The sequence below is a fragment of the Malaclemys terrapin genome, chromosome 6 (genome assembly GCF_027887155.1).
Source record: "Malaclemys terrapin pileata isolate rMalTer1 chromosome 6, rMalTer1.hap1, whole genome shotgun sequence".
NCBI classification, from domain to species: Eukaryota; Metazoa; Chordata; order Testudines; family Emydidae; genus Malaclemys; species Malaclemys terrapin.
In genome coordinates this window covers 39,065,247-39,086,457 of record NC_071510.1, presented here as the reverse complement: position 1 = coordinate 39,086,457, position 21,211 = coordinate 39,065,247, and the positions used below count along the sequence as shown (strand labels likewise).

At 36.6% G+C, this 21,211-nt stretch overlaps 1 protein-coding gene across 1 annotated transcript in view; it reads left to right on the top strand.

Annotated features, from left to right (window-relative positions):
• The window catches only part of SMC5 (structural maintenance of chromosomes 5), an 84,785-nt gene that overhangs the window by 43,983 nt on the left and 19,591 nt on the right, over nucleotides 1-21,211 (top strand). The window contains exons 8-17 of the mRNA XM_054032815.1: nucleotides 1,444-1,515; nucleotides 2,957-3,212; nucleotides 4,944-5,098; nucleotides 6,942-7,055; nucleotides 8,090-8,184; nucleotides 8,413-8,545; nucleotides 11,389-11,562; nucleotides 11,717-11,886; nucleotides 14,460-14,583; nucleotides 17,211-17,333. Coding sequence (XP_053888790.1) covers nucleotides 1,444-1,515; nucleotides 2,957-3,212; nucleotides 4,944-5,098; nucleotides 6,942-7,055; nucleotides 8,090-8,184; nucleotides 8,413-8,545; nucleotides 11,389-11,562; nucleotides 11,717-11,886; nucleotides 14,460-14,583; nucleotides 17,211-17,333 — 1,416 coding nt within the window. The remainder of the gene's footprint in view (nucleotides 1-1,443; nucleotides 1,516-2,956; nucleotides 3,213-4,943; nucleotides 5,099-6,941; nucleotides 7,056-8,089; nucleotides 8,185-8,412; nucleotides 8,546-11,388; nucleotides 11,563-11,716; nucleotides 11,887-14,459; nucleotides 14,584-17,210; nucleotides 17,334-21,211) is intronic.

The following is a 21,211-nucleotide window of genomic DNA, read 5'->3' as shown; positions in this document are numbered from 1 at the left end:
TAATATAAAAAAATCCACTTTTGCATCTGAAAACTTTTTACCAACTGTTGTGCAAGTAACTCCTCAGATTATCGTCATTTACTAAGTGCAATAATTGATTGTTAAAAAAGTAGAGGAGGTATTTTTCTAGGTTTTTTTTTTTCCTGTTTACTCTGGGAATTTGAAAGTACTTTGGGTCTGATCCAAAGCCCATTGAAGTCACTGGAAGGGCTCTCTTTGAATTCAAGACCCTCATTGAGATCAATGGAGTTTATGCCCTTTTGTGTGTAGTCATTTTCACTGTTTCCCCTGTATAGTCAATTACTTCCTTCTCTTGTCTGCATGGGTCTTGAATACAGTTGCAGGGGAGTGTTAGACACATTTTAAAAAATTAATAAGTAGGAAAATGTGATTTAAAATAACAACATTTGCCAGAAGGACTCAGACATGTATAGTACCTGAAACTATTTTAGTATATATTTTTTAAAACCTTCATTAAATCTCAGATTGGTGGGGTCCCTTTTAAATGTCTTTTTTAAAAAGAAAGATTTACTAAGCCAAATTGTGGCCTGTCTAGCATGGCGGTGGAGTGATTTAAGAGGACGCAAGTTGCCTCCTTATGGCCCCTCACTAGTTAACCCACTTGACAGATAGCATCTCAGTCAGGGAACAGGTTACAGAGCTGCCATGCCACACACCCTTTCTTCTCACAGGTGGATGGAAGGAGAGAGAATCAAGTGGGGGCAAGGGTTAAGGGGGCAAGGACATTGGCTCAACACCCCATCTCACTCTCAAGTATGTCAGCTTGCATACATGTGCTAAATATAGACGCAGGGCAGTTTAATCTCTTCCTTGAGCTGCAGAGGACCCGGGAGTGAGACTTATTCCCCGAGTCCCAGACTCTCTCCTGGGTTTCTCTTGGAACAATGCAACAATACACTGCCACTTACTCTGGGATTGTTCTAACAGTTGAGCACTAAGTCAATTAGATCTTCCTTGGGAAAGTTGTTTTGGAGACGGAGAAGGAGACCACCTTTTAAAATATAACAGTCTAAATGTAATTTTTTATTTACAATCCTTAAAGAGCATTGTGATTTTAATTTCAGTATTATGTTGTGAGCCTTTCTTTATTGGCAAGTATATCCAAATGTGCAGTTCTGTAGTTGATGAACTTGCAATTACAAATTCTGTAAAAATTATAGACAATATAAATGTAGTAAACATCGTTAGACTAATTACAATGAAATAAAACAACTGTTGGTGTCTAGAAACAATTTCCTTCTGACGAATGTGCAGCTTTTGTCAAAAATAAATTCTTGGTAGGTAAATATTTGGTGCTCCAAACTGAATGTCCTTCCGAAGTCTGATTTTTGCATATTTCCTATCATTTAAAAAAATAGTTACATATACAAAATAATTATGGCTAATTTCTTGCTTTTTTTTGTTTAATTTCATTGTATGCAGACTGCTGAAATCAAAGACACTTCTCAAAGATGTAAACAAAAACAAGATGCTGTGGAAAAGAAAGACAAACAAGTAAGAGAACCTTAATGTATGTGGGTTTTTTTTTTTTTTTTATTCTTGTTTGCAGGTCCTGTGAAGCATTGATGTAATACTAAATACATCACATGAAGTGTTCAGGTAAATATTGTGGAATTTAGTGTTGTCCTGGCTGAGTCACTGTTTGGATTCCATCAATGACACCCATATTTCAGCCACTCATGGTGGAAAGTTCAACTGGAGATGAAATGTAGTGTTGCAAGCTGTCTGCAGCCTCCACTCCTCCAAAGACCCACATCTGGTTGGTACAGCCCCCTCCAAAGTGTACATAGGCAAATTCGGAGGCAACAGGGACAGAGTATCCAGGAGATACAGTGATTCATTGTATTGCCCAGCACCCTCAGCACTCAGACTTGCAGAGTTCCTTAAAGTTGCTATCCCCGAGGAAAATGAAGTTTATCAGTAGAACAGAGCACTGTCACGGAACAGCTGTCTTCTCAAGTTAGATGCAATGTTCTATTATAAGGAATTTACTTTTTGTATACAGTACGCATATTACAAGTTTTTTTGCTTTTGTTGAATACTTTTGCTACATTAGAATATTTTCTAGTGCTCACTTACTCTTATCCACTGTACCCTGGTGCCTTAAGTCTAACCAGATGAAGAAACAGAATAGTTGCTTGTGTTAGCTAATCAGAGAGCTTCTATATGTACACCATTTAAAAAAAATTAAATGCAAAAAGCTGTTAATGCAACATTAAGGCTCCATAGCTAAGCACTCAGTCAATAAATCTGAAAATTAAACATAAGGGGGAGAGTTCAAGTTGCATATTCCATTTTGTTATGTTGAATTTATTCAATCTTGTACTAATTCTCAAACTATCCAGTAGCATACAACTTTTACTATAATTTTAGATAAACATATATCTGAGGGCAGGTAGAGATCGATCTATCGCGTCTCGTCTAGACACCAATAAATCGATCCCTGAACGCACTCCCCGGCGACTCTGGAACTCCCCTTGCGAGAGGTGGAAGCAGAGTCGACGGGGGAGCGGCAACGGTCGACTTGCCGCTGTCCTCACGGCCAGGTAAGTCGACCTAAGATACACCGACTTCAGCTACCCTATTCGCGTAGCTGAAGTTGCATATCTTAGGTCGAAACCCACTCTTCCCTCCCTCCCCCCCCCCCCCAGTGTAGACCAGGGCTAAGAATCTGTAATAATGTGTTTAAAGGTTGGGATTGTAATACATTTGTTCTTTAAAACTCTGGCACAAATTCTAGTTATTTTACAAAAAGGCATCAGTTTGAGTTGTGGGTTTTTGAGCAAGGATGAGATCTTATATTTTTAAACCTGCTTGACTACATCAACATTTCAATATCTGTTACAACAATCTTTTGTAATTATCCGCCTTTTGTTGTATATGCAAAAATTCATTTGTAAATGCCATTCTGGGAAAATATTTGCGTTTCTCTTAGATTGAAGAAATTCAGCAAGCTTTGAGAATGAAAAGCGATGAAGAAATGGATCGACAGAAGAGAATACACAACGCTCGTAAGATGATAGAGGACTGGCAGAATGAGCTCAACAGTACAGGAAACTCTGAGAATCTTCAACCACAGATTGATTCTATTAACAATGAGCTGAGACAGTTGCAAGAAGAAAAGGCAAATATTGATGGTGAAATGAGTGATCTGCGAAGAGAGAGAGAGAACCTAGAGAGGGAAAAGAAAAGTGAGATTGCTTGATTCTTTCCCTACTATGGTTACTACATGCAATCCTTTTATGTTGAAGTGACATTACTGAGACACTAAATCATTTCAAACCTTAGTAACTGTATTTTTGTACATCTCTATAGTGCTTTCATCTTTTCAAGGCCTGTAAAAGTGACAGGGATAGCTTGGTTTGGAAGGGACACCATCAACTTGAAAACTAGTCTTTCAAAAAAATGATTGCACGTAGTTTCAGTAAACCTGCTCCTCACAGATGCTGCCAGTTTGTATGTTTTTCCAATTGAATCTTTCTATTTAAATTCCTTTTTTTCTTACTATGTGAAAGCCCCATACAAACAAAAGGAAAACTGATAAACTGTACAGGAGAAATGCTGAAACTGACTTTTCAGTCATGTCAAATGCATAAAGTAAACAAAATACAGAAGGGTTTTTCTTTATTATAGTAATTTTAGATGTTACTTGTTTAGATGTTACTTTAACGTTAAGTTAAAAAAACTGCAGACAGAAATGGTCATTTTATTAAATTGATGGTATTCATTTAAACTAGAAGAATTAAATGTGGCATAGTGCCAAGATGCTATGCGTAAAATGGCAATATCTTAGTAACTGTTTCTCCTTCTGCCTTTGTTAGATGAACTTGGAGGCCAGCCTTTCCTATTCTTAATGAATTACAATTACACTGCACTTTTTTATATTAGCCTGGCCTTTTGTGTTAGTTCTGTCTTGATGTAACGTGAGAGCTAGAATTAAAATGTGTGGTTTTTTTTTTTTTTTTTTTTTTAGAGCTCTTCTTGATTAACTTGCTTCCACACATTTTTTGTCTGTATGGCCCCAACACTATAGTATCAAAACACCTCTCATGTATTTATGGATTTATCCTTGCAGTAGCCCAATGGAGAACTGAGGCATAGAGAGACTGATTGTCCTGCTTAGTGAGGTCTAGAAAAATAGGAAATTGAACCCTGTCTCCTGAATCCCAGTCCAGTGTCTTAAGCACAAGACTATCCTCCTTCTCCATTATTGGAGAATGTAGATTGGAAACATTCTGTGTGTTGCTGGAAGATTTTGTAGTATTTTTTTTTCTTAGTATCCTGTGGGAACCTCAAGGTCCCTCACAAAAGGGGATGACATGAAGAATGCTACTTATGTGTGTCTTCAGAGGGAGAATGAGTTCTCCCTTTCTTCTCTTGGGTGGCAAGAACCCTACCACACCATTCTTGCATTACAGCAACATTCTTCTGTTGTCACCAAATAAATAACAAATAGAAAAGTACTGAAATAGAAGTTTCTTATCCCCCTACCCCCCACAAGTATAAAATTTCCTTCTCTTCCTCCTCCCTTTTTCTAGTACTGGAGGAGAAGGTTTTGGGTTTTTTTTTTAAGATAGTGGCAGTCCAGGATTTTTGGCTATATTATTTGTCAATTGTTTACTTGAATGTCTCTACACCTAGAATAGGCCCATTGCAAAAAATAGTTTGAATATTAATATTTATACCTGGATATTGTTAGTCTCTGTTTTGAAGTACATTTCTGTTTATTTCACATAGCTCTGGGATTTAAAATTTTAATGGAGTACATGCTTTAGAATGGATGGGATACTGGTCATAAGCGTATGAAAATAAACGCTCTTTCCTAACCATAATACTGTAGCACTATAGTTATTAAACATTAGAAATCTTTAGTTGTGATGTGTAGGCTTGACTTAATATAACTTTCTTAAACAAAATTACAGGAGTAACTGATCGCATTGTACAATTTAACAATATGATGAATCTGAAGGAAGATAAGCTCAGAGGGAGATACCGAGACACACACAATGCTCTTCTGTGGCTAAGGGAGAACAAAGACCGATTTAAAAGAAGTGTCTGTGAACCCATGATGCTTGCAGTAAGAAAATTCGCTTGAGTATAATACTAATTAGTGGCTAATAGTGTGTCTTAAAAAAATTAAATTCTGGATTGGTTGTTATTTCTATTATAAACCTAAAATCTAGAGGCTCCCTAGCTTATCTACTGTTTTACAATGAGTTAGCAAACTGGAGTACATTTAAATCAATGTCTACAGCTGGTTAAGAGGTGTAATTTTTCTCATGCAAGTAATATAACGAGTGTGAAAGTTTTACTAGACTCCTTTGTACCTTGGGTATGTTGTTACATGGATGAACACAGAGTGCTTTCAGCCATCCAACATACAGGTTTCCAATGGAACTGCCCTTCTTCAAGGTGGCCTCTACAAATTCCAACTGGTGAGATATATCCCTCTTGTATTCCCCTGAAATTTGGGGCTCTTCTAAGAAAGCAGAGGTGGTTGGGATTATATGCGAGCCTTCTCATAGTTCTGAATATTCAGAACAGAAGTTTTAAGAGGACTTTTGCTCCCCACCTGCTTCAGTTGCTTCTTTTCCACAGCGAGCTGCACGCAGAGAGGCATTAAATCTGTGCTCAGTCTTGGTTTGTTTCTTGGCCAGACTTTCCTATTATTACTAATAGTTGTCAGTAATGTTCATTTTACATAGTTTTAGGTACTCAGAAGTCAGTAACTAAGTTTAACTAATCCTTCTAAACTTGCTGCTTCATGCTGGTTTTGGAAATGCCAGAAATGGTTTTGCATTATCAGAATCAAATATTATTTTTGCCTTTTCCAGATCATTCGCTCCTACTGGATATAGCATTGTCAGGTCAAGTTAATCAAAAACATATCTTGAGCTAAGGGCCATTACCTTTCTCTTTCAAGGCTAGTTAATCTTCACAGTGTCCATGAACATCTGAACCTTTTCCCCCTAATCTCTATTGGACAATATAACCTTGTTTCTTTGAGGGTTTTAGAAATATCTGAAACTTTTAAATCAATTAAAACTGGCTCACCAGTTCTGAAATCACTAGTGGAAGCAATCAAACTTTGGTCAATTGCCACTGTATTTAATAGAGTTAAATAGTAGTGTGTATTGGTTTTCTCAAACATATCTCGATCCTTTTGCAGCTAATAGTATGATATAATTTTAGTGTATTGATATGTTCCTAATATTACCATATTTTACCAGGGTACAAAAACCTTCCTTCATCTTAAACAATGGATTTGTTTTGTCTGAGAATTCTTTTGAGAAAACCAGATTAACTTCTAGTAAATTCCAAATCCTCCGTCTTCTCACAGGGCCTTGGGTTTCTATATTTATGTTTAGATGTGCTCACTGGCTACTAGTGAAATCAACGAGAACTGCATGTGAATATCCAAACGATGAATCTGGAGTTTTCTGATATTTCCACCTTTCCTTAGAGCAGGGTTCGGCAACCTTTCAGAAGTGGTGTGCTGAGTCTTCATTTATTCACTCTAATTTAAGGTTTCATGTGCCAGTAATGCATTTTAACGTTTTTAGAAGGTCTCTTTCTATAAGTCTATAATATATAACTAAACTATTGTTGTATGTAAAGTAAATAAGGTTTTTAAAATGTTTAAGAAGCTTCATTTAAAATTAAAATGCAGAGCCCCCCGGACCAGTGGCCAGGACCCAGGCAGTGTGAGTGCTGCTGAAAATCAGCTCGTGTGCCGCCTTTGGCACATGTGCCATGGGTTGCCTACCCCTGCCTTAGAGCAAATTATTGCCTTTATTTTATTAAATGTTGGCTTGGATATTACCCGTCTTACATTATTTATTGTTTTTAATGTATTTTATTTTTATAATTATATTACATCACACTTTTCATGATCCTCCTTTGTCTTTTTATCTGAGCAGATAAACATGAAAGACAATAGACATGCTAAATATGTTGAAAATCACATTTCAGCAAATGATATGAGGGCCTTTGTTTTTGAAAGTCAAGAAGACATGGAAATATTTCTTCGGGAGGCAAGTACTCAGTCATATATCATGTTAACTATGTAGCTTAAAATAAATAATATTGATGCAGGAACCCTCCAGTTTAGACCATACTTATTATGACCACTAAGTAATTTATGCACTGTGTAATACATTTGCTAGGTAAGATCAGTTTTTTTGTAAACTGTACTGAGACCACAGATATGCAGACTCGCACCTGATTTTTCTCTTTCATAATTTAAATAAAAGAGCAAGATCTTTCAAAATCCAGAGAGGAGGATTTTTTGCTCTTGCATCCCTGTGCATCTGACTCATACCTGGCTCAGCTACTTAGGTGGGACAGTGGGCTCTGAATTTGACTGTCAATGACTGCTGTTTATTTGACTAATGTATTTTCTTAAAAAGCTTTTCCTACATGGTAGTAGTTAGGTAGTGGATTTTGGAGAACTCATCTGGTTGGGGCACCACAGATGTGGGCTTTTGTGGATGCTTGCATATGTTTTAGTGGTTTGTGTTCTTCATCTTTTTGTTGAGACACCTTTTTTACTGGATATTTCGGCTTGTCTAGTAAATTGAAATTGAAAAGGTAGATATTTAAGAAATTGATAAAAAGATCAGTTAAATGTCTGGAGGGGTTAGTTCACATCTATATTACATATTTCCAAGATGCTGATGCAGAAAGGATCTTCTTGCTATAGTAACTCATTTCTGTCCAGGATTTTGAAGGTCACCAAGGCAACGTTGCTGAGGAGATTGATCATTAATGGGGGGAGGGGGAGGACATAAGGAGGACTTCTTTTCTTTTCTTTCGACTGGCCAACTGACCACAGTTTTCTGCTAATTGAATGTAGAGAAAATGAAAAAGCCTCAGTGGATGTAAATAACTTTGGTTATCATGTGGGAGTCAGAATAATTTCAAATGCATGGTTGTGAGATTAAATCAATAAAGGAAATGTTTGCTTCTATGAAATGCATCTTTTTTATACATTAGTATCATTTTAATTTCACTCAAAACTCTTGTTTTGTTTTTTGTTACTGAATATCTTGTTTGGTGTAACGTTTAGGTGCGTGACCATCAGAAATTAAAAGTTAATGCTGTATGTGCACCCACTGAGTCATGTGCTGAAAATAGACCTTCAAGATCAGTTGAAGAGTTGCAGTAAGTAATAAAATACTTAACCTTAAAACCATTGTTAACATTGAATGTTTTGGTCTTAGTGCAAAATGATGTCACTGTGCACCATGCTCTTTTTTTTTTTTTTTTTTTGCAAATCAAACTCTTACCTCAAGATCGAATGTTTTTTTCTTTCTGAATATTTATGCTAACTTGTCATAAACAAAACTGGTTAAAGATCTATTTGTGATTTTCACCTTTTCTCTTCCTCAGCCAATATGGTGTTTTCTCTTATTTACGAGAGTTATTTGATGCTCCTCATCCTGTGATGAGTTACCTTTGTTCCCAGTATCGTGTTCATGATGTCCCTGTGGGAACTGAGAAGACCAGAAGCATGATTGAAAGGGTGAGAGGTGCTAAATAACATGAGTAGGACTATGATTTTCTTAAGACCATATTTAGGAAAATTGCTGAAAAATCGACATGAAAAAAGTTCTAATGGGCGTTATTTTGGGTACAAATAAAACTTTTCACTTAGTGGGGAGAAAACCAAGACCAGTGGCTTATATAATGAGTAGATTTTAACACATTGGCGCAAACTATTGGTTGCAATGCTTCACAGGAAGTTAAATGTTCATCTTACCCTAGTAATGTGCTAACCAAATCTCTAAAACTCAGAGGTTTATTATGGTAAAAAGTCAAAACTATTAATCTGTTTTGTAGTAATCAAGTAAGCTTTTTGGGTGACCAGGCCTGAAAGTTTCTGGGTACTTTAAGTAAAATAAATTACAAACCATTTACTAACTTCCCAAATTTTAAAATAAATGTTTTCATTTTGGAGCTAGGAAATTTCATGACCCCTACTTGAAACAGTGAACTATTGAGAGCAGTAATTGGAAGGTACTTTCTGCTTGAAATGCCTTTTATCTAATATAGTCTTGTAACTCCTCACTGTATTATTTGTTTTGATAAAGGAAATACAAGAAATTTAGACTTATTTTAAATGGGCTGACAGAAAGAGTTACTTTCCTGGGAATCCTTCGCGCACGCTCTCTCTCCTCTTCCCACCCCCCCCCCCCCCCCACTCAGTGCTGACTTATGCATTTAAGAGCTGCACTTGTGACTGTAATAATAATTAATAATACTCCCTTCAGCACCAGTAGTTCTGTTTGTGCTGAACAGTTGTTTTTCACATTGCACAGAGAACGGAATTCCAAAGTGAAAAATTGCTTTTTCTTCTGGGGTATGGTTGGAAATTCACATTTTCTAAGGAAGCCTGTTTTCCTTAATAGGGAGAAAGGGAAAATTAATGCTCATTCAAGGAATAAGGTCTCCAGGCAGGGAAGCTTGTCCCTTATTTGTGGGAGTGGGGTTATCTCTCTCTCTCTCCTTTCTTATATGTTAAGGAGAGAACAGCAGGGTAGATGAGATGGGAGAAGATAAGAAATTCCCCTTCACCTCCTTATTTCAAAGGAGCTATCTACTGGTCTTGAAGCCCATCCTTTTGATGGGTTGGGAAGAGGAGTCACTTGTTATGTGCTCAAGATTTGCTGGAGTGCACGCCTATGTCCAAAACCTATCTTGGGTGCATTAGCTGAGGAGAGCTGGCAACTGCTCCTCAACTCTGCTGGGAATTGTGCTTCCCATGTGAGAAATGACATTTCTCTGCATATCCTCTGGGGGCACTTACTGGAAGGTGAAAGAAGTCCAAAAAACTTTTCTTCTCCTCTTCTGGCAACTCATCCTATGGGCATGGATAAAGAAGAGCCCTCAGTTCACCAACCTAATGTGTTCATGATGTACCTGGGGTAGAACAGCAGTTTTAAAATATCTACGAAGGGAATGCTTTCAAGTATCAAGTGGTTTTTCCCTCCACCCCGTCTCTCGACAAGGAACTGTCACACTCCCAATTCATTACTCATGGTGGCAGGTGAGAGAATCCCACCAGTTCCAAAATGCCAACAATAATTTGCCTACTGATCATGTGATAGACTATTTATTTTGAAACAAAACCTCCTCGAGTAGCACTTACCTAATATTTGATACCACGTGAAGTCATAAATGATACTTTCTGTAGCCCTTTTCTACTGTGGTTACACAAACTTGAAATTTCAAACATTAATAATTTTAAACCCTTTCCTTCACTTAAACTTGGCTTGATTTTCTTTCCTCTGCTGTGTGGACCACAGTTATGTGAGGTGTTATGTGAATTTTATATTGGCTGTTTTGAGTTATTTGGGCACCACAACTGTTTTTTTCAATGAAATGTGTGGTATTCCTCATGCTCTCATAATAACTCTAATATTTAAATTAATTTTGCTAAAACGTTGCAAACAAATTAATTTTGGGGCTCAGATCAAGTATGGGAAGCGTTACTGATAAACCTGAAGGAGAAAAAAGAGTTAGAATGGAATTGGCCTCTCAACCTTAAGGTGAACTGCAAAGCAAAATGAAGACTTAGTTAAGCACAGATTTCAGTACTCAATAACCTCACAGTATCCAGATTGTGGGGAGAACTCTGTACAGAGATTTTTAATTAATAATTTTCTAATTATTTTCCATTCTGGAAACTTCTTGATTCATCGTGGTTCATTGAGGATGTCACATAATCCTTCTGAAATATTGCAGTACCATGGGTTGTAATGAGGCTTCCCTTATTTCTGATGTCTCCATCTTGAGTGTCTTCAGTGAATCAGGAAGTACCAGATATCAGGGAAGGTATGAAATTTTAAAAGAATAATGATAAATTCCACACCTCCTTTCAGGTATCTGTTCTTAACCAAAGTCTCAATTTTGCTTTGGGACTTACCTCAAACGGTAACTCTTTGGAACACCATAATAGACATTTACATAGCATCTTTCTTCTCCAAAAATCTGAAAGAACTATCTATATAGTTTTGTGTCTATACAGGAGTCATTCACTCATCACAGAAGTGCAGCAGTTGTTTTACTGTGTATGACAACACAGAATGAGTGTGATATATATATATATATATATATATATATATATTTTTTTTTTTTTTGCTACTTCAATTCAGTCGGCAAAATCTTCAAATTCAATGATGCAACAAACTTGTTGAATCTCCTTTATGCAATGGCATGTTCATATGCCAGAAACTTGGCTAATTTTAGTATCCCCACTCCAAATCATAGTTAGATTATTTTCAGAATAGGAAATAAACTTTCTTGTTCAGAATAGGTGAGCCTTACGTAAGATTTTTGTCAAATGGCTTTGTTTTTCATGTTTAGGTCATACAAGAAACCAAATTTAAACAAATCTACACAGCAGAAGAAAGGTATTCAGTGAAAGTGTCTGCTTATACAAATCAAACTATTTCTAGTAACACATCACTGAGACCAGCGCAGTTTCTCACTGTCACAGTAGATGCAGATGAAAGAAGGCAGTTGGAAAACCAACTAAAGGTAGGCCGTTTTATTTTAGTGTTTAGAAAAAAATTCTAAAGTACATAGATTGAAATACTGCCAATTTTTTGTTCAATAAAACTGTATTATTTGGCCTGGATCTGGTATGATTGTCATGAGAATATTAAAGATTTTTTGTCACTATTTACTATAGGATATTAATAGACGTTTCCAGTTACGAGATTCTCAATTGCATACATTATATGAGAGGCAGAAGGGTCTGGAACGCAAAGATAATGAGCTGAGACAGCAAAAGAAGGAACGTTTGGAGAGAAAAAACAAAAGGAAACAACTGGAATCAAAAATTAGTATGAAACACGATAGGTATGACTTCTGATGAGTCTGTTTGATTGCAAATATTTTCTCTTGCTGAGACAGCATTAAGATGCAGAAATAAGTCTGAAGTATTAACATCAGTTATGATTTTGTATGTTGGTGACGGGCCATTTTAATAACAAAATGGAAATAACAAGCAATCCCTAAAATGTGTCTTGGCTGCCTCTAGCCCATTGATTCTGACAAGATATAATTTTTCTTAAGAACTAATTCAGAAATGGGGTGATATAGGTGATGCACAGGCTTGATTCTCCCACCTTTCACTTCTGAAATATAGGTAGGTTCATCTGTGATTGAGGTCACCACTGAGGATATATTTGTTCTCTTAAGCCTGGTCTACACACAGTTTTGTATACTGGTGAAACGGTTTCTGATACAAATGAAGAGGGGGAGGAGGATTTAAAACAAAATTATACTGGATGTTGTTATGCCAGTATAAAGGTACCTTTATACTCTAATAGTTTTATTTCTTTTCCTTTATAGGAATAAGCATACTGATATAAGCACCTTTATACTGGTATACATGCATCTGCACTATGTTGTTGTATACTTTAACTACCAGTATAGTTAAAGCAGTACAACCTTTGTGTATAGACAAACCCTTAATCTAGTTTCCCATGGGTGTTTTGGTCTGTTACAAGATTATCACACAATTTTACATGATCAACAGAGATGTTATCTGGTCTTTGTTTCATAAACACTTGAAAAACCAAACTGAAGCCTCAACCCTAAAAGGGTTCATCTTCAAATATTGTCTTAGTACTCTCATGAAACACCGTTATATTCTTTTTTTGTGATGAGATGGGAAATAAGGTACATTATAGGAAGTGCTACAAAGATAAATGGACTGACCTAAATGTGGCATGTACCCTCTTTGCATCTTAGTGTTACAATGTTGCTTCATTTTCCTAGAACATTGTTAGAGGATAAAGTATAAACAGTGGTTTCTAAATTCAGATTCAGTTCTGCTTTGTTGTCCAGCCAGAATGGGTTATAGCAAGTTAAATCTTCCTCCCAGAAACTAATCCTGTCGCTTAATCTCCATTAGTCCAGTGAAGACAAAATCCTGAAGTTTCTCTTTAATTCAGATCTCCTAATCAGTTGTATGTTGCACTGCTTCAGTACCAGAAAACTCGGTCACTTTTTTTCTTAAGGTTTATCATATAGTGGAGAAGATATTTTGTGTCAATAAAAAGAGAAGGCAAATAATGTTTGAAGCTTTGTGCTAATGTGTAACCACTCTTAAAATATTTGACCAAAGTTTTGAAACTGGACTCCTAAATCAATGGCCAAATTTTCTTAAGTCAGTGGAAGTGCAGATACTCAGCATCTCTGAAAATCAAGCCACTGTTATTTAAGAGCCTAACTTTGGGAAACCAGGGTTAAAAACATAGGCCAAAATTTCCAAACTCTGTTCTGCAGTGAGTGCAATAATAGAAGATAAGTAGCTGTTTTTCATAAATTAATACATATAACAGAAATTAAAGAAAACAGCCTTAACTCTGCCTTGTAATGATGTGATGAAGGGGGAAAAAGATCAGTTTCATTTTTTTGAGAACACACTCTAAAATGCCTTAATTGTAATTATATCCTCACTGAATGACATCATTACAGGGTAGAGTTAGGATTGTTTGAGTGTCTTAATTGTGCATTACTTGCCTTAACATGTTCAGATTTCTTACAGGTGTAATCTTAATTCTGAATTTCTTGGGTTGAAAATGCTTGGTTTGGGGATAATGACAAGGATGTTGTAAGATTCTTTACTCTAAATTTAGACCTAGTCTACACTTAAAACTTAGGTCAACCTAGCTTCATCGCTCAGGTCTGAAAGTTTTTGCATCCTGTGCAACATAGTTAGGTTGACCTAACCCCCACTATAGACACAGCTAAGTCGACAGAAGAATTCTTACATCAATCTAGCGACTGCCTCTCAGAGAGGTGGATTACCTATATCAACAGAAAATCCCCTTCTGTCAATGTAGGAAGTGTCTACACTACAGTGCTACAGCAGCACATCTGCAGCACCGTAGCTGTGTGACTGTAGCGTCTGTAGTGCAGACATACTCTTAGTGATACATACTCTCAATCTTAACAGTCAAAAGACTCTTTATTACAGTATCTGATAGCTGTACCGTTATCATGTAGAAGAATCTAAGTTCTGGAATAGGATAAATTCATTTTTGGGTTTGAGATGGTGGTCCAATCCATAGAGCAACATTATCACCTTTTTTGGAAAGCTGACCTGCATTTAGTCTGCTTACAGATGATAAAAAAAGGAAATGGAGGAGGAATTTAAGATTTGTTTTAGAACCATAGTTAAGAATGAGATCCCGTTTACAGATAACATTTTCTGCTGAATTTTTTACAGAATGCTTTAGGATGGGAGGGGCAGGAAGTCAAGAGGCAGAAAAATCAATTCCCCTTTTTCTTTATTTAGTAAGGGCAGTTGGACCTCTTCTAATTTTCAATGTATTCATTTATGATGGACCCTTTGGGATTAAGAACCTGGGTATCTCAGCATGATTTAATCAGTATTAATAATAAATTGGTTTCTTTCATAGTTTGAAACAGATGGAGCAAGATGCCATCAATCTAGAAGAGGAGTCTCAACAAACAAATGCCAGGATCAAAGAAATTAATGTCCAAAAAGCAAAACTTGTTACAGAATTAATGCAACTCATAAAGGTATGGCTCCTTCTTAGCTTTATACACATTTTTCCTTGTTGTGAAGGATCTAGTATAGTTAAAAATAAAAAGGGGGGGAGTGGAGCTGTCTTAATAGTGGAAGGTGTTTTGAAATGTCGGTTTTTATTGTTAAAAGAGCTAAGTTTACTTCTGCTACATGAATGTGTTTCGTTTGAACATAGCCCATATAAACTCACTCCACTTTCTGTTGTTGGCATGCACAATTTACTACATGGGTACTTAAATATTATAAACTGACTTGGATAAAAGCTGCCATCTTGCTGGCTAAAGAGGCTTCCAGCCCATTAAATTGCCTAGCAAACATATGTGCCGTATATAACCTTGTCACCAAATTTCTTGTATCCCCATATACATTTTTCAATTAATTTTATTTTCCTTAGACCCCTTTCTTATCGTTACTTCTATATGAACATATTTTCTTGGTCCTACAAGAAATACCCCAGTTTATGATAATTCAAAAAGAAAAATCTTTTCTGTAATTTTTTCTAGTTTATTTTGTCTTTTTGACAGCACTTGTGAATATTTCATTTGTGTTTCCTCTGCATACTTAATTTGTCTACTTCAGGTGGATTTTTCACACAGCACCTGAGACATACCCTGCCCTTTTTTACAAATTGTAAAATCACAAAAATCAACGGGGGTCAGCTGCAGTAGATCAAATTACTTTGAACTTGGGTTTTTAAAGAACTGACTAGTTTTCAATTTGTCTGTGGCTCTTCAATAATTTTAAACTCCTTGGAATAGCAAATCAGTCATACATATTATAAATATTGTGTACACCTTTGTTGTTGTATAAATGGTAATGGCCACTTCTTTGGGAAAGTTAGAGAACCATAAAATAAAATCCTTAAGTTTTAATAATCAGAGTAGATATTCTTCCCACTCCTTAGTTATCTTCTTCAATTCTCAGGACTTTTGGTGGGGCTGCTTGTGCTAAATGACCTCCTGTGTTCTGTGAAAGCCTTCAGTTGTTTCCTGCCACCTTTGGGGGTGAGTGTTTTTGTGGATACAGACCAATACAGCTATCACTTAAATCCTTTTTTTGGGGTGTTGCCTATGAAATAATGCTGGTTCTACTGCACTGAATAGCCAGCATTAAAAGAAGTTTCTGCTTACCATGTCAAACAGATGAGTTGTTTTGGAGTGTATTGGTAAGCCCTGAATGGAAATAGTTGGAGTCTTTCACAGATCATGTAGGATCATCTGGCTGAAGCAGCTTTGAAAACCACAGAGAATTGCCGAAGATAACCAATTTTAAGGCACGGTGGGCCCCCAGGGTTTGTAAATTACTTTTAAAAAGTAATTTTGTATAGGTGATATGCTGTTATTAAGCAACTACTTTCTCAAAAGGAATATTATTTTTATGAACAAACAATTTTCTAAATTAAATTTTAAAATATCAGTTTATAAGAACAGCAGCACACTCTGGGATGACTGTGTTTATCAGTCAACTTACATGCTTCTTGGGTGTAGTTAGTGTTCCTCTGCTTCTCATACACAGCACAACTAAAGTGGCATGTACAGTTATAGACCAGTGAACACCCTGTGTGGAGGAGTATTATTTATTTTTCTCCTCCCGCTACCCCATAGCAAACTGGCTCTCTAATATACTTTCTATTCCTCGGCAATACAGATTGGAAGGTATTTGATTGCCCAGCTGCATGGAAGAATGATAGTAGTTAATTATGTGTCACAGGAATGTATATCGATTATACAACAGTCTAGGCTACACAATCATCTCAGTACAGTGTTTCAAACTGAAGAGTAAAATGCTCAGCCAAATTAACAGGTTGCTGCTATGTACTGTCTCTTTAAAGGAGCAGTGAACTTCGTAAGATTTTGTGAGTGTTTAAGTGAGAAGGACTAGATATTGCAGAAAGAAGTGTTGGGGGGAGCACTCAGTGCTGGAAGGGTTGTTGAGGTCCTCCTGCAAAGAGTAACTGGATGGTGAAAACCTGAATGCTTGTATGCTGGCTGTTGGTGTCAGGGCTGTGAGCCACAGCAGCATAGTATTCTAGGCAACCAGAATTGCAAAGCAGGTGGTGAGTGTGAACTCCTTGTTGGCCTGGGTGAACCCCAAAGCGAGACACAGTAAGTAATTGTTTTTCCCTCTTTTTGTTACAGAACTCTAGCTCTTGTTTTTCCTTAAATAGCTGTAGCCTTTAAAAATTGCACACTTTTTTCAAATAATGTAATCTTAGGTTTTTAAAAAAGTCACTTCACAATTTTTGTAACTTTGAAGCAGAGGATTTTCCTAGATGTTGTTTACATAACCTTCACAGCTGTAAGTAATGTTAAAAAAACAAATCTATATGTTTAGTTGCACATCATGCACACCAGCAAAGCTCTGATTTTGCTACAAAATAAATTAGATGTTTAGCTTCCTTGTGTGGGAGAGACAAGAAATACTTAAACAAGCACCTTGCTGCTTCAGAAACAAACTGAAAACAAAATTGGGTTGGAGAGCTGAATCTGGAGTCCAAAACTTTGTATAAAAATTGATATCTTGTAAGCTGGTTTGTAAAGCCTGATGCTGCTGACAATGTATCAGTTTTGAGTGTTTCAAGACAAAGGAGATTTATGTTTTTTTGTGTTTTGCTCTGCAGAATTGCATAACACTGAACATCCTCAAAGTGGATTTGGTTCTTCAGAGCACTACAGTGAATTCCAAGAAGAATAGACTAGAATCTGATTATAAAGCAGCAACTGTACAACTAAGAGCTTTAGAGGTAAGCTTTGCTTTTTATTTCTTGGTGTATTGGTAAATCAACTTTGAAAACACACCTTTTGCCCGGAGGCCTCAGCACTCAGGAATGGGCTGCTTCTGTTCTCTACCTTAGTAATAGGTATCTCTACTTCTGTTGCTAAGGTTTTTGTGCTTTCTGAAGCTTTCATCAGTTCTCCAGTCCCTTTCCCTTCCAGGTGAAAAGGAGCTTTGCTTCCCCATGCTAACCAAGATGGCTACCTCTTCCGTAAAGATGTGCCCTAAACACTTTAAACCGTGTGGGACTGGCATAATATCCTTCATAGCGGGTCCCTTTGGCCCAGTCTGTCATTTCTAAATGACAATCTTCCTCCAGTGAGTAGCTTAAGTTGGGACCAACCTTCCAGAACTGACACTTGGTAGTGGACTGACCCAAATGGGATCTGATGAAGATCTGGAGGAAAGCACATTCAAGTAGGATAGGGCTGAGACCCTAGTTCTCCATAGCTGTTTTCCTTATCCTTTTTATTAAACTCCTGCCTTTGGGGAGGCCTAGTGGAATGAGTGGGAGCAAGTTTCTTCCCCATTGCCATTTCGCCTACACTGTGACTTTTAAATGTTAGAAAGTAATGCGCTAAATGTTTCACATAAACTAATTTTATGGAGGAATTTAGCATATATGGTAGACATGAGAACTTTCATAATTTCTGGCCTGATCCTGCAAGTACAAAATTCCCTTTCCTGACAGTGAGAATTTGGGTGTGCAAGAGGGGTTCCATATTTTCAGTTCACCTGTGACCTGAATCAACATCACTTGTTGGACAACTGCATGTAGCAGAAAGGTTGAAATAATAAAATAAAACTTTCAAGAAACTGCAGGCAAAGGTACAGAGACTGGTACAGAGAAGTAGTAATTAGTATGAGGTATTACAGAAATTATGTAGTGAAACTAAATTAAAACCTACACATTATGATTAAACAGATTAATTGCCAAATAATCAGCAAAGACAGCCGCAGAACACATGTTACTCTTGCTGCCATTCATGAAGATCAGAACACTGCACAGTGATTCACAATGCCACTCGTTGAGATTTGACCCGGTCGTGATGGAGGGGTGGATGGGCCAAACTTGAGTGGTGCCGTGCTGAGTTAAAATGAGAGTGGTTCAGTTCTGCATACCATGTGAAAAGTTTCTGGTGGCGCCCTGGGAGAAATTCGGGGAACTCTTGCTAATATTGCATTTATTAATATTGTTTCTCTTATTAAAAGTTGTTAGTCTTTAAAATATTATTATAAGACTTGAATGTCCCATAAAATCCAATTCATTCCCTCTTCCAGAGGAAAGAGGGCTGCATATGTTCATGTGTGAGTTGTCAGCACTGGGATTCTGTGGAAATAGCAGCACATTGGGTATATTTTAGACACTTGGATTGAAATGCATTTTCCTTCCCAACGTTTATGCTTCAGAATGTGTCACATTAGTAGCAACAGATTTGTGGGTTTTTTTGTTTGTCATGGCAGTTCAAGTCAGAACCTTAGTATTATTTTAACAACTTTTTGTATTTAATTTGTCTAATGAGCATGAGAAGCAAGTGTGTGTTTATGACCCATATTGAACAGTAGGGAGGATTGTTAGCCCCATCTGCTCATTAGATAATTGGCACAGTCGCCTTTGTGTTTATGATGATTGAAAGAGACTTGCTAATTGTCTTGCTTTGATAGCTTGTTAATTTTTAGGTTCATTTGGTGTAATTTTTTTAAATGATTGGTATTAAACTCAGTATGTACGTTGTTATTTTTTCTTTTAGGCCAAGTTTGAAGAAAATGCAAATTCTGTTTTCCTTCTGTATGAATTGCCCATCTTTAATTATTTAAATACTGTCACTAAGAATGCATTCAGACACACATTCATGGGAAAATATTGGCTACTATATTTTCTTTGACTAGTTTCTCATTTCCCACAAAACCAATTGCACTGCTTATGAACATAAAAGAATACAAATTGCTTATGAAAATAGAATGTTAGAGGGTTCTAGTATCCAGTAGCTATGCCTTAGCTCCACTCTAGCATAGAACTCTCTCCCTCACTGCCCAGACTAACCTCTCTTCCTGAATTAGTTCTTATATTGTCAGCTGAAATACAGTAACACATAGCTCACCCTAAGTCTTCTCCCTTAAGCTAGAATTTCCCTCTAGGACCCATCTATTCCAGACAGTAATTCCCTGTGCCCAGAGGGGCACTCTCACATCCCTTATATCCAGGGTGGGATTAACTAACTGTACTTGCCAAATGTTAGCATTTCCATGAAATATTCGAACACATCATAATTGGATGGGTCTATAGAAGGTTCCACATGTATGTACTTATATGCTTCACCTACCTACTAATCCATTTCTCCTGGTATTTATTCTAACACTTGTACCTGGAACAGCTTCAAACACCTGCTTTTTTTCTTTTTAAAAAATCAGCCTGCCTCAATATGTTTCCTCCTTCTCTTCCCAAATACATGTGTTCCCCCAAAATTACAGCTGTCCAACAGCCTGGACAGGCAAAATTCAGTCCTGTGCCTGAAAACATGGCTTTAAGGCCTATTTCATGCAGCCCTGCAGAGTTATAAATGGGAGCTTCTAGCCTTGGAATTGCCAGAGATGACAGACTATAAAATTGACATTTTTATGTACAGAAAAACGATATATGTCATTTTCACAGGTTCTTTTGGCTTCTTTTGAACCCTGTATGTTTGGACTCATGGTAATGAAGGCAATTGGCTTTTAAAGTATTGGGATACAAAAAATAATCCCAGTTACATTTTGAAAACTCGCTAAAATGTTCCTAAATATTTTTTTGTAATATATAGCATGAATAAACACATAGTGGAGCAGGTGTGGTGAGGGATGTAGGTTTTATTGACACTCATTTAGAGTGACCTGTGTAACTCACTTTTGGCTTGTGAGTAATTGGGCCATCCCAAACTTGTGACAATAAGTTTGATGCTACACCACACCATCATGAATTCTTCCTTTCTGTCTATATGCACGCAGTGCCAAAAAAAAAAAAAAAAAAAAAAATTAGCATTAACACAACATTAGAGAAATCAAATTTTCAGAACTAAAAAAAGGTAGAATTAATGCCAACAAATTTCAGTTATTTGTGCTTAAAAAAATACCTACATAGAGGGTTGAAAATTCCATCTTAATTTTCTCCTATGCTTCTACTTTAAAATGGGGCTCTTTTTATATCATTATAAAATACCTGTTCAAACTGCGTAGTTCTTTACAACTTTACATATGCAACCTGTAATGCCTTGCTTGATTTTCTTTTCAGTCACAAGACTTCAAAATAGTTGTCAGACCTTGCTTGATTTTTAAGTTGCAATGAGATCTACAAAACAAGCCTAGTTTTCAGAAAATTAGTACAGAAATTTAAAATTCTGACTATTAAAAGCTGAATGGACTAACATTCAAGGTAACTATTACATGGTCCTCAGGTATACAAACGACAGAGCTTGATATGATTCAGAGTCTCAAACCAAACTAGCACTGAATTAATCTAAAAAGCTTAGCATGAATGTTTTAACATGCTGATTTAAACTTTCATAACTTTACAACTGTTGAACTAATTTTATTAAAATTTATTTTGTCCTTAAGTGGAAGGTCCCTAACTCTATGGGTATTTTTATACTTTGTGGTTTTATTTCACCTTTTTCTGACGATATCAAAGCACTTTAGAAAAATGTATTAATCTCACAAGACCTCTTTAAGGATGATAGAGAAGTATGATTTCCATTTTACAGAGGGTGAAACAACAGGCACATTGAGGTTAACTTGCCCAACTTTGTCTAACTTCAGAAATATTGAACCACTTTTGTCCGTAAAACAGCCAAGTTTGCAAGTTATGCAGGT